This window comes from Drosophila montana, unplaced genomic scaffold (assembly GCF_035044405.1).
Source record: "Drosophila montana isolate Dmon_TW-CO22-7 unplaced genomic scaffold, ASM3504440v1 contig_3529_1, whole genome shotgun sequence".
NCBI classification, from domain to species: Eukaryota; Metazoa; Arthropoda; class Insecta; order Diptera; family Drosophilidae; genus Drosophila; species Drosophila montana.
In genome coordinates, this window is record NW_026998408.1 from 199,025 (window position 1) to 211,581 (window position 12,557).

Genomic DNA, 12,557 nt, shown 5'->3' on the forward strand with positions numbered 1-12,557 from the left:
AGAATTCCAGATTATATTATCCCATTTTTCTATTTTTTAAAAGTATTTTAACGAAGTCCCTAGATAAACAGGAATTAATCAAGCTCTGGGATAATTAGTTACAATAGGCGTACTTAACCGAAACTAAGTAGACTGATTAGCCCTAACATTTCTTAGAACAACTCATTAAGCTCTAACAGAAAGGATTAAGCAAATATATTCGGAACTTACAACAAATTATTTTTAGACAAGCATTTTGCGCCCCTTACTTAATTTAAATACAACCAATTCCAGTTAAGTGAAAAATAATTTATTACAAAACATTATAAATTAATTAAGAGTGAGATTGTTTTCTTTTCTTTTCCGTGTGTGTGTGTGTGTGTGTGTTTGTTGTGTTTTGCTTTTGCATCGAAACTTACAAACTAACAAAAATCTCAATACATGCAGCTAATGGGCCGAAAAAACATATATATATATATAAAATTTAGATTCATTTACGTCGCGTTAAAATATCAATTGTTTTTTAGTTTTTCGTTTGTTTGTTTGTTTGTTGCACTTAGGTCGCTAATACAATTACACAAAAATAAATGTCTTTTATAAATGTTGCATGAGTTTTGTAATAAAAACAAAAACTCTCGGTTCTTGTTACGTTTGTTTTTTGGGTGCACAGCAAAATGATTAACGAGCAAAAAACACGTAGATAAGGCAAACTTTATAAACAATTACGACGAGCCGTTAACGTTGATAACTCTTAATATATTAATGTGTGTGTGTGTGTGTTGTGTGTAGATTTGTTTGTTTTTGTTTTGTTTTGTATAAAGTAGTTTTGATGGGGCGCAAGCTGATAATGTTTCTTGTTGCGACACAATTCCAATTTAATTATGCAATATGTATTAAAAGCTCCGCACCGTGCGCATAAATATATTTTAGTTGGGACTAGTTAAGGATTAATTCAACTAGGAATTTCTAAGTATTTCGTGTCGTGTGTGCATGAGTGTGTTATTTGTGTGTGTGTGAGTTAATTTAATATTTATGTATATAACTAGAGAGCATGTTGTTGTTGTTGTTGTTGTTGCAATTGCTATTTAGCACAATTCAGCTGCTGTTCTTCACGCCAATGTTGACTGTATCTAGATCTGCGACAAGTTCATCACAGGCCGCCGCTTGATTTTTGGCCAATGCCTCGCGACGCTGACGCTTCATTTCCAGCAATTGTTTACGCTGCGCCTCCCGCTTCATCGCTGCCACCGCATTCGACGCAGCTCCTCCAGTTGTTTTCGCTTTGCCCGACTTTGCAGCTGGTTTTGTTGTTGTCTTATTGTTGTCCAACTTGGGCTCGATAGCGCGCTAAAAAGTAAATATAAACCTGGCTTGAAACAGCTTCAAAAAACTCATAAATAAATGACTCACCTGCCAGTCGCTGCGCTTTAGTTCCTCAATATCCTCGAATATGGTGTCGACATGCATCACCTGCAAATAAACCATGTCCCAGAAGCCCTGCAAATCGTCGAGCGTGGTGGGAAACGCATCCTCCGGCGAGCGATTCAGATTGTTGTGACAAAGACCTGCAAGGAAACAGATATACTATATATATATTTAATCCGAATTGGAGTTGGGACTCACCCTCGAACTGTTTCATTTTCTGTGTGGCAAGCAGACGCGCCTTGCCGGAGGCCGAACGCAGTAGCCCGAAAGTGTCCTCCGTGATATCGGGATTGTTCTGCAAATGAGCCAAATCAAATACTATCTAAGGGAATCCTTCATCGACTCTCAGTCTACTCACAGTCAAGGCATCGATATACTTGTCAGCTACGGCGGCCAGCGCGAGCAGACGAACCTGTTCGTCTTTCAGTATTTTCAGGAAATAGTTGCCATCCTTAACCACGGCCGCCGCCGTTTTCTTGGTTTCAGGCATGGTCTTGGCAGCGGCGGCCAGCTCGACGGGCGCCGAGATTTTGGTGGTGCCCAAGTACTCCTCCTCGGTGCGTACGGGCTCATGATCCACCACATCCGCCGCCGGCGGCGGCGGCACCGGCACCACCAGCTCCGGCGCCGGCGAAAGGCGCTGCACATTGCGCTTGGGCGATACCGTCGGCAGCTGTGCACGGAACTCATGACTCAAATGCCTAAAGACGGGCAAGTCGACATCGCCGTTGTGCGTGGCCGCCGGCTGCTCCGATTGCGAGCGGGCCGTCGCAGCTTGTGTGCAATTCGTTTGGAGTTTCTTGCGAAACTCGCCGTAATCCTTGCTGGGCGAGAGCTGCTTAAACTTGCGCGACAGCTCCGTGATTTGTGGCGACTCCTGCCGAGATTGTTGCTGCGATTGTTGCTGCTGCTGCAGCAGCTGCTGCTGTCGTGCAACGGGCGACGCGCTGTGCTTTTTGGGACTGTAGAAGCCCTGAGCAAGTGCGCCCGGACCGTAGAGACGCTCCACGCGCTGCTGTATAAAGCTGCCGGTTGTTGTTGTTGTCGTTGCGGCGCTGCCATTGCAATATCCGTGTCCATCTCCGTTCTCCAGATGTCCGTTTTTGCTGCTGCTGTTGTTGTTGTTTGTCTCGTTGATGATCATTGTGTATTTGTTGGGCTGCTGGGTGAGCGGCATTGTGTGCAGCAGCGGCGCCGCCAGCGAATTGTTGCGCTTGCAATACTGCAGGCTGCTCGTGGAGGCTCGTATGGGCGATACTTCGCGCGACTTGTTGATATCCTGCCGTATCTTCGAGTCGTAGGTAGTCAGATTCGAGTAGCCGTTGACGCAGCACGCCAAATTCAAATAGCTCGGCTTCTTCTCTGCCGCATCCACGAGGACGCCGCCGTTGCTGCCGTTGTTATGGGTCTGCTGCTGCTGCTGCTGCGAGTCATCGACCAGGTGGTCCGGCGGTGACAGCACCATGCGCACACCGCCCGTGCTCTGATCCAGATTGACGTAGGCGTTTGTGGTTAGCGTACGCAGTGTGCAACGTTCCTTTATGTTGGCCGTAAATTCGCGCGTTATGTCCTTGACGGAGAGGGGCGTTGGAAAGTTTAAGCTGCCGCTTGTGTCTGTAAGAGTTCACCAAAAAACAATAAACAAAAGAAAATATATACATATAACAATACCAGAAAAAGAAATCGAAAAAGTAAAACCAAAAAGAAACGAAAACGAACAAAATCCAATAAGATAGCTCACACAACATTGAGGTTAGGTGCGCGTGCATGTGTATGTGTGTGTGTGTGTGTGTGTGTGAATGATATACCTGATATGTCGGATGAATCGGCATCAACATCTAATGAACAGCTGCCAATGGAATCCAAGCTGCGATCCATGGGAAGAGCTTTCGGCTGCTAGAGACGAATTATTTGAAAGTATTTTGGTGTTTTTTTTTTTGGGGGGTTTTTTTTTTCTATTTTTTGTGCACTTTTCTATTAATTTGTGAATGTTTTCTGTTAATCAAAACGAGTTCAAATTCGACATAAAACAACAAAAACTAAACCAATACACATTAGCCAGTTCGACTATCAGGCTCTAAGCTCGCTTAATGCGCTTAAAATGAACGCCCACTGAGCTAGATTTGTTTGTGTGTACTTGGAATGGCGTGCAAAAGAGAAATGCAGTGAAAAAAAAAAATAAGAAAAAAACAACTGAGCAAACAAACCAAATGGGCGATGACTTTTTATAATATTTTTGCCTTTTATGCAAAGCGGAAACTGCGGCGAATGGGGGCGAAAATGCGAGTGCAGATCGTTCGCCCGTTTTGGACAGCGCCAAGGCGACAAATGAATAACTGTGCATTACTGCGCGAGAGCGCGCGCGCGCGCGGGTGGGTGGCGCAGCAAAAATGTCTGCCAAAGCAGACGGCGAATAAATGATGACAACAACAAGCGCTGCGCGGCGCGGCGCAGCAGCCGCAACGCAAAGCTTTTGAGCTGCGCGCTATTGGAGATTGGAGATTGGTTTTATCATACCCTAGCTGAAGGTAATATTACTTTGTCACAACATGTGTAACGCCTAGGAGACATCTCCAAGCAGATTACGTGTTTGTGTATATATTACAACCTGTAATAGATCCGTGTATTTGCCATGTTCCACATGTATCACAATATCATATGGCGCACAGTTAATCAATAAGTCGGGTATTTTTATGTCTGCAAGGGTATTTCACCTTCGGCATAACTGTTTTACTTGGTTTTTTTTTTTTGCTTCTATTGTCGCCGCTCTTCTTTGGTCTTGTCTGCGCCATATTTGTTGTTGTTGCTGCTCAGTCGGCAGCTTAAGAGCTGGGAGCAGCTCTAACGGCACCGACTGACGTCTACATTTCCAGTTCCGCTTTGCTAACTTTTCGCCGTTGTTTAACGTGTTTTCTGTTGTTGTTGTTGTTCATCTTGAACACAGTTTGTTCTTTTTCCACTTCTAATTCCCATAACATGACACAGCTTGGAACTAATTACACAAACAAATAATTGGCAGCAACAGCAGCAGCAGCGCCCCAGGCACCCAACTCCGGCGCAGCAGCAACAAAAACGCCAACTATTTATAATCCGGGCGCGGAGACACCAAAAGGGGAGCAAAGCGAAACCGTGCGACACGTTAAACGGCAAGAAGTCACAGTCACAGAAAACATGACTATGCCGCTCAGCAGCGCCAGCGGCAGAGGCAGAGGCAGCGCCAGCAGCGGTCGCTGGTATTTGGAGTCAACAGCCACAACCGCAGCGGCACGCAATATGTTCTATTTTAGTCGCTGAAATTTATTATAATGAGTTTACAAAACGCAAACAACGAGGTCGTCCAAATGCCTGGCACAAAAAGGACAAGTCCTTTGAGTAAAAAATACCATCGGCTCGCAGGAATTATGCAAATTTTAGCACAAATACTTTACTGATGCGAGACGCCGCTTACACGCAGAACACACAGAACTTGACAAATGCAAACGTCACACATACACACAAGGATGACAGCACTGCAGCTCACGTACGTACAGAAAACGGTACACGCACACATGGACACATTAATTAATAAACAAGCAACACCCACACACCTCTGGCGCTCCTTTCGTCAAGCAGTTGCTGTTGTGAATGATTATTGAAGCGTTTATCAGCTTTGTGACATAATTTTAAATGCAATTAACTCGCGAATGCCTCGACTGTTGCAGCGTTTGCGTTTTTATCTTAACTGCGGCAAATGACGGCCGATAGACGATAGATTGTGGTGGTCGGGCGATCTATGGTCGCTTAGTTATGGTACGAGTATCGCAAGTATCGATATTGCACAAAGCAACAAATTGCTAGGGTTGCTTTAAATTATAAACGAAAAAATGGTTATATTTATATAATGTTATCAAGAGTAAAATGCCAGATTTAAGTGTAAATAATAACCATAATCGTGCACATCTTATATTAAGTTTGTACAAAATGCAAAAAAAAAGCCGGCAAGTTGACATGCACTTGTTTACTCGCCAAACTGTTGACACTCAGCAGGCTGCTCATTCTCTCTCTCTCTCAACGTACAGCTTACGTACAAACAATGTATGTACGTAAGTTTTCTTTCTTTCGCTCTACACGTTCGCTATTCATTCGCACTTTAGAGGCCGAAACGGAAAGACGTTTTAAATTCCGGTGCAGATCAATTAAGCCTACAGGAATCGTTAATAATTTATATTGTTGCACTCTAAGAAAACTTGATAAAATGGCGGAGCTTCCCACTGAAATGAAACAGCTATTCGAGTAAGTATGCGGAAAAAAAGCCGCTATATATATATGGGTGTGTGTGTGTGTGTGTGTGTGTGTTGGGTTATGGATGCGGGATGACGATGCCACGGCTGCATATACATACATACATACAGACATGCATCCATATACATATGCTCGTATATATGTATATCCTGCTTATCTGTTTGTTTATGGTTTTTGTCGTACTCTCGTACTTTATGCTTGATAATAAGGGCGGTAGCAACAGTTGCCGATAAGAGTTTTTTTTTTTTTTTTTGCCAAGCGTCGAGTCAAAGAAATTCAAAAAATGAAAGTGCACGTCCATAATTTTGATTTGAAAATTGCAACTAAATAAATTGCACGAAACATTCGCGCTCGTGCTTCGAATGAGGTTGCATTAAGTAGAATATGCGACTGCGTTCACTTTGTCCAATCAGAAATGTCCCAACAAGATAATACCAGATATAACAGCTATATTCGGCAAGCCGAAGACTAAATACCTTTTATTATATACTTGCTATGGATACTACAGAATGGTTCTTCGAAATTCTATATTAAAAGAAATATAATGATTCATGGAGTTTTTAAAATCCTTAATGTCACTCTTAATATTATTATCTATTAAATTGAATATATGAATATATTTGTTAAAGGAATAAAATAAAAAGGTAAAATCTGTTAAAATTGAACATTTTATATAAAAATATAATATTTATTCAATCGTCACTCACAAAGTAGAAATTTTAGCGAAGAATTCCAAATTCTGTCGAATCGCGAATATTTAATGTATTCAATATATTCCTAAAATATTTGAAATTTATTCATGTTCAAGAACTTTATTTTAAGACTTTATGAAAATTTCGACACAATTTTTGTTTTAAAAATTGCAATATTTAAAAGAATTAATTTCTTATGTTTGATAATATTTCAGATCTATAAATTTCCTTAGTCCGTCCTAGCTGACTAAAAATCTATTAAAATCAAAATCTGTGTAACAGAAAATAATCAAAATTACAATTTTATACGTGTATAAAGAAAATTGCAACATTTCGAGTATCTAATTTCCTAGATTAATCGTATAAATTGAAATTTAAAAATTCATTATGTTTAATAATAGTTTTTATACTCTTGATTTACTAGGAGATCCCTAAATTTCCTGGTTACAATCTTAGTATTGAATTATTATATGAAAATCAAAATCTGGAAATCGGAATATAATCATAATTATATTTTACACATGTAAAGAAACATATAAGAAAGCTTTTCTCGCGGTTTTTTGAATTGGATTTTTTCTAATAAGATTGGAGATTACTAAGAGATCCATAATTCCCTGGTTCCTAGATTAGTATTAAATTATTAAAATAAAAATCTGGAAATCGGAAAATAATCAAAATTATTGTTTTATACATATATAGAAATAATAAGAAAGCTTTTCTCGCGGTTTTTAAATTTACGATAGCAAATGTCTGCCTTCCATAATGAATAAGAATTTTTCTGATAAGATTGATAAGCTTATGGAAACCATGTACGACGCGATTATCAACATTTGTGTAACCGCAGGCTTAACCCATACAAAATATGTATTATCAGCACATTTCACACGACATCAAAATCTGTGGAAACCCAAGTCTAATCTAGTTTATCGTTCGCCGCAGGTTTGTGAATAGCAAGAAGTCCGATTATATTGAGACCCTGAGAACCGCGGTGGCCATCCAATCGGTGTCCGCGTGGCCGGAGAAGCGCGGCGAGATCGATCGCATGGTCAACTGGACGGCCGATAAGCTGAAGGCGCTGGGCACCGAAATCGAGCTGGTCGATTTGGGCAAACAGAAGCTGCCCACGGGCGAGGAGATACCGCTGCCGAAGGCTCTGCTGGGCACGCTGGGCAAGGATAAGAGCAAGAAAACGGTGCTCGTCTACGGACACTTGGATGTGCAGCCTGCGCTCAAGGAGGATGGCTGGGATACGAATCCCTTTGAGCTGACCGAAATCGATGGCAAGCTCTTTGGACGCGGCGCCACGGACGATAAGGGTCCGGTCCTCTGCTGGATTCATGCCATCGAGGCGTTCCAGAAGCTGAATATCCCGTTGCCACTGAATCTGAAGTTCGTCTTTGAGGGCATGGAGGAGAGCGGCAGCGAGGGACTCGATGAGCTGTTGATGGCGCGCAAAAATGATTTCCTTGCCGATGTCGACTATGTGTGCATCTCGGACAACTATTGGCTGGGCAAGAAGCGTCCCTGCCTGACCTACGGCCTGCGTGGCCTCGCCTATTTCCAGGTGGAGGTCGAGTGCGCCTCAAAGGATCTGCACAGCGGCGTCTTTGGCGGCACCGTGCACGAGGCCATGCCCGATCTTTGCTATCTGCTCAGCAGCCTCGTGGACAAGGACACCAAGATATTGATACCTGGCGTGGATCGCGATGTGAGTGGAGCTCTCACAGCTATTCCCAGCTATTCTCAACTGTTGTTTGCCTTTTAGGTGGCTCCGCTATTGCCGAACGAGGAGGAAATCTACAAGAATATCGACTTTGAAGTGGCCGAGTACAAGTTAGTTACCTAATCTAATCTCGACTCTCTATATTACCTAATCTGCCTCGCACTCATAGAAAAGACGTTGGCGTCGAACATCTGCCGCACAATGGCAACAAGATTCGCCTGCTGCAGGCCAGATGGCGTTATCCCAGCCTCTCCATACACGGCATTGAGGGCGCCTTCTATGAGCCCGGCGCCAAGACTGTCATACCAAAGAAAGTCATTGGCAAGTTCTCGATACGGCTGGTGCCCGATCAGGATCCCAAGCACATCGAGGAGTGCGTTGTCAACTATATCAATGCCAAATGGGCCGAGCGCGGCTCGCCCAACAAGCTGAAGGTGCTGCTCGGATATATTTATATTCATATTTAAGCGCAGCTAATGTTCTGCTTTTGTTAATCTTAGGTGGTGATGCTGTCCGCTGGCAAACCCTGGACCGAGGATCCAAATCATCCGCATTATGAGGCCGCCAAGCGTGCCATTAAGCATGTCTTCAATGTGGAGCCCGATATGACACGCGAGGGCGGCTCCATACCAGTTACACTCACCCTGCAGGAGGCCACCGGCAAGAATGTGATCCTGGTGCCGGTCGGCGCCTGCGATGATGGCGCACACTCGCAGAACGAGAAGATCGACATCTACAACTATATCGAGGGCGTACGTTTACTCACATCTTCTTTCCTTTCCGTCTATAACTTGTATTCCCTTTGCAGACCAAGCTGCTGGGCGCCTACTTGCACGAGGTGGGCAAGCTGTAAAGAGACGATTTTAATTGGGATCCAATCCACGACATCACGATGCAACATCACAAATGTGCGCTTATACGAATATTATGAATGAAAATTAAATTCTAAACATATTATAATCATTTTAACTTTTATATGCGCTTTGTATTTAAAAGCAAGCGAATAAATTAACAATGGCATTTATATAAGCACGAGGCTCTCCTAATCTGTCCAGGAATCGCCGTATTTGTTCTTTTTGCCGGGGCTGGCGAACTGTTCCACGGGACGCTGCTGTTGCTGCTGCGGCTGCTGGACGGGCGCCTCGTAGGGCCTGGAGTAGGCGCTTTGCTGATGCTTTGCGTACTCCTCGCGATTCTTTTTGCGCAAGTCCTCGTAGCTCTCGCCCGGCTTGGCTGGCTCCAGCGGCAGCTCCGTGTCCACCATTGTGCTGGCTGCTGCTCAAAACCGAGAAACAACAACATTCAATTATATAAAATAAACAAAATATAATTTCAATGCACAAACGCACAGTCCAGCGTGGGCCTGTATATATCATCGAGTCCGGAGAGATTCGGTCGCGCGTCCGTGTCCAGATTAAGGGCCGTATTCCGCGATGGCCGATGGCCCTCATCCGTGTACACATCCGCCGAGCTGGGCGTAAAGGGCGCCAGGGTAAACGCCCGACCCAGATTCTCGTCCGGCGTTATGGTGCTAATGACACCGCCGCCCTGGCGACGCTGACGCAGCAGTTCGCCCAATCGTGAGTTGGGCAAACGCATGATTTTCTCAGCGCATTTTTGCTGATAACTGAACTTGCCCACAAAATAGCCCAGAATGACGCCCATTATGACCTTGGGCACGGCGCCGTATTTGCCATTGCCCTGCAGATAGCCGTTCTTGACGCCAAAATAGGCCAACAGACCCAGGCCCGTGCCAAAGGGCAGCGAGCGCTGCACAAACGATTCCTGATTGCATTCACGTAACGCCTTCAGCTCCTCCGGACTGAAATGGTAGTCCGTCTGCAAAGAGCAAGTCAGTCTTTGCTAGGTTAGGGTATATTCGCGGCTTACCAACGGATGCTGATTGGGCGGCGTCTGCGGATTGCTGCCATCGTTTAGCGTTAGGTCCATAACAGTAATTGTTGAAATTATTAAAAAAAAATTCACGAAATTGCACCAGGCGGTTATCGCCGGCCCCTAGAGTATGTTTATTCCCTTATCGATACATCGATAGGTTAGAGATGTGCCAATGCTCTCAATATGTTAATGTGCTGTAGCAAAATTAGCAGGGCTGCTCTTAGTGTTATCGGAAGACCAAATCGTGCTTATCGCCATAAAAAATTTTAAAAAATATTTATGTTTTGTAAACAAATAATTTGTAAGATGATTAAAATTTAATGGCTGGTGTTCTGGCAAACGAACCATGGGAAAAACGTAGCTCATATGGGAATCGGCATATTGTGGGCTAAGGTATGTCCATGAATAACTAGTTATTTTTTATTTTTGTTAATTTCATTAATTATTATTTTTTAATTTTAATTCAGCATTTACCATGATGGAGAAATCCCTATTGGGCGACGTCCGTTGTTATATAAGTTTTAATTCCGGCAAAAAAAACTTTTATAGCCTACTTTTAGGTGTTCACATTTAATCACCACAAGTCTTGATATTTGAATCTTATCAGATTTAACATTTACAGCTATTTAAGAGCCCAAGAATTTTTGATCCTGAATTGGGAAAACAGAATCTTTATATTTTTGTTTGTATTTTAATTTTAGTTTGGTTTTCTTAAGCTAGTTTATGTGGAACATGTGCAATGTTTGATTAATTGAGTGCAATTCCAATCAGAACAATTATTTATATTTAATTTAAAGTATATATAGTTATTATAGGCTACTAATTGCGGGCAACTCCACAGCTGAACTCGGTTGTATTTTAATTGAATAACGGCAGCCGAGGACAGCTTTGGGATACCCTTTGCTTTGGCTGCGAACAATCGGCAATAACTGGCGAATAACAATAAATGAAAGTCTGGTTGCCAAAATTGGTAACTGGTCAAAGTCAATGCAATGTCTAGATGTTGCCGCTGCCGCTGTCACGCGAACGTCAGTTGACAAAAAAACATGAGCCAGAGCCTGCGTCTGCGCCTGTTTTCGCCTTTTTCGCCTGCACATGGATAATTTCTTGTGAAAAATCTCGGCTTCATGTTGCGACGTATGTATGTTTTGCTTGAATAAAATCAAAGCAAAAAGGAACGCGGCTCGTCAAATGCCAGCGCCAAATGCAGCAGCCAGCCGATTGACTGGCCTGTGGGCACCTTTGCTTGTTGTTGTTGTTGCCATACCCTGTTCGAAGCGCTCAAAAGGGTTTATTAGTTGCTATCCGCATTTAAATTGCAATCCAACAAGCCACAAATCCAATTTGTGTTAGTTATCCGCATAGATATCGATACTTTTCGACATGATAATCGATATATGTATACAGTGTCTAATGCGAAATCGATAAGAGTTGCCAATTGTTTTTACGATTTTAGCGATTTCGATTGTCAGGCAGCGCTGTTTTATAAAAGTTGCTGAAATGAACGGTGTTAAATGTAAATGTGAAAAGTTGTATAAAAAGTGTTTAATAAATGAAGATTTCAAGTGCAAACCAATTGGTGTCGTTGCAGCGTTTAGATGGCAGCGATTTGCATGTATCAGAGTGAGAATATAAAGTTGCACTTGATGGCAAAGAACTCCACAATAAATTGCAAAAAATGGCGCCAAGAGTTGCCGGTTTTTTTATTTATATATTTTTTTTTGGTGATGATTTTTGTGATAGCAAAGTGGAAAATAGTTTCTGTATTTACAAAGCGTGCAATTAAATGGTGAAATATCATCTTGTAATGCAACGATCGAAGAAAAAAGAAAATGAAAAAAAAGTATTTGCATGCACACATATGCATGCATAAGTATGTATGTATGTACACACGCAAAAAGTACGAAAGGCAAATGCAGGCATACATATGCATATGTAAGTTTGTATGTATGTACACATGCATATACTAATGCACTTCTTGCGAATGAATAGAGGGTAAGTAGAAACTCTTAATTTCTTAACTGTTATTGTTTATAGCATTTTGAATTTATTTACTGAAATCGCAATTAATAATAATATAATATATATATATAGCTATAAATATCGGTTAACTGTTTAAGTATGTGCGCTCTAGAGAGCAGACGAGTATAAGAGAGCCAGAGCACTCTCTTATACATGCCAAAAGTAGCAGATATAAATAACGGTTAACTGTTTAAGTGTGCTAGAGAGCAGACGAGTATAAGAGTATAAGAGAACAGAAGTACTCTGCCAAAAGCAAAGCAATATTAAATTGTGTATAAGACGGCTTCGTTTAGTTTTAACGCCGCAAAGAGAGTACTTTGCAGCCAGGTCGAGCCGACTGCAGTGTTCTTTTTCTTACCTGCAGTTGTTGTTGTTACGCTCAGCCATAAAGCACCTTGTCGCTGCCCTCATAGACGCAGTCGCAGCGCTTGAAGGAAAGCGAGATGCGGCACTCGATCTTCTGCTAAACAAACCGTTTGACCTTGACCCAGCTAAATGGCAATTGTATGTAACTGTAAAGTCAGGTTCATTACGCGTCG

At 42.5% G+C, this 12,557-nt stretch overlaps 3 protein-coding genes across 5 annotated transcripts; 1 reads left to right on the plus strand and 2 right to left on the minus strand.

Annotated features, from left to right (window-relative positions):
- Positions 1–273: 273 nt before the first annotated feature.
- On the minus strand, positions 274–5,153 carry vlc (vulcan). 3 transcript variants are annotated; one of them, XM_064692216.1, is made up of 6 exons: positions 4,992–5,146; positions 3,213–3,300; positions 1,763–3,018; positions 1,603–1,699; positions 1,390–1,544; positions 274–1,326 (listed from the first exon to the last, which is right to left on the minus strand). In XM_064692216.1, the coding sequence occupies exons 2-6, from the start codon at positions 3,280–3,282 to the stop codon at positions 1,075–1,077; spliced, it is 1,830 nt and encodes a 609-aa protein (XP_064548286.1). In that variant the 5' UTR covers positions 3,283–3,300; positions 4,992–5,146; the 3' UTR covers positions 274–1,074. The 3 variants fall into 3 exon arrangements, with proteins under 3 accessions (XP_064548286.1, XP_064548287.1, XP_064548288.1); XM_064692217.1 differs by having other exon boundaries at positions 3,213–3,297; positions 4,992–5,145; XM_064692218.1 differs by lacking the exon at positions 3,213–3,300 and having other exon boundaries at positions 4,992–5,153.
- Positions 5,154–5,451: 298 nt separating this feature from the next.
- Positions 5,452–9,129, plus strand: Cndp2 (Cytosolic non-specific dipeptidase 2). Its single transcript, XM_064692220.1, has 6 exons — positions 5,452–5,676; positions 7,317–8,085; positions 8,143–8,210; positions 8,270–8,534; positions 8,601–8,852; positions 8,909–9,129. Exons 1-6 carry the CDS (start codon positions 5,477–5,479, stop codon positions 8,951–8,953), a joined length of 1,599 nt encoding a protein of 532 aa, XP_064548290.1. The 5' UTR covers positions 5,452–5,476; the 3' UTR covers positions 8,954–9,129.
- On the minus strand, positions 9,064–10,150 carry asrij. Its single transcript, XM_064692223.1, has 3 exons — positions 9,991–10,150; positions 9,450–9,939; positions 9,064–9,375 (listed from the first exon to the last, which is right to left on the minus strand). Exons 1-3 carry the CDS (start codon positions 10,048–10,050, stop codon positions 9,143–9,145), a joined length of 783 nt encoding a protein of 260 aa, XP_064548293.1. The 5' UTR covers positions 10,051–10,150; the 3' UTR covers positions 9,064–9,142.
- Between the last annotated feature and the right edge of the window lie 2,407 nt (positions 10,151–12,557).

Bases quoted from the DNA above. Each gene is read 5' to 3' on its own strand.
- vlc (XM_064692216.1), bottom strand. From the start codon at position 3,282: ATGGATCGCAGCTTGGATTCCATTGGCAGCTGTTCATTAGATGTTGAT. The intron at 3,019-3,212 runs GTATATCATTCA...GAACTCTTACAG, and splicing joins CGATTCATCCGACATATCAG to ACACAAGCGGCAGCTTAAAC. The intron at 1,545-1,602 runs GTGAGTCCCAAC...GTTTCCTTGCAG, and splicing joins GAAAATGAAACAGTTCGAGG to GTCTTTGTCACAACAATCTG.
- Cndp2 (XM_064692220.1), top strand. From the start codon at position 5,477: ATGTATGTACGTAAGTTTTCTTTCTTTCGCTCTACACGTTCGCTATTC. The intron at 8,086-8,142 runs GTGAGTGGAGCT...TTTGCCTTTTAG, and splicing joins TACCTGGCGTGGATCGCGAT to GTGGCTCCGCTATTGCCGAA. The intron at 8,853-8,908 runs GTACGTTTACTC...TTCCCTTTGCAG, and splicing joins TCTACAACTATATCGAGGGC to ACCAAGCTGCTGGGCGCCTA.
- asrij (XM_064692223.1), bottom strand. From the start codon at position 10,050: ATGGACCTAACGCTAAACGATGGCAGCAATCCGCAGACGCCGCCCAAT. The intron at 9,940-9,990 runs GTAAGCCGCGAA...TGCTCTTTGCAG, and splicing joins CGCCCAATCAGCATCCGTTG to ACGGACTACCATTTCAGTCC. The intron at 9,376-9,449 runs GTGCGTTTGTGC...GGTTTTGAGCAG, and splicing joins ATACAGGCCCACGCTGGACT to CAGCCAGCACAATGGTGGAC.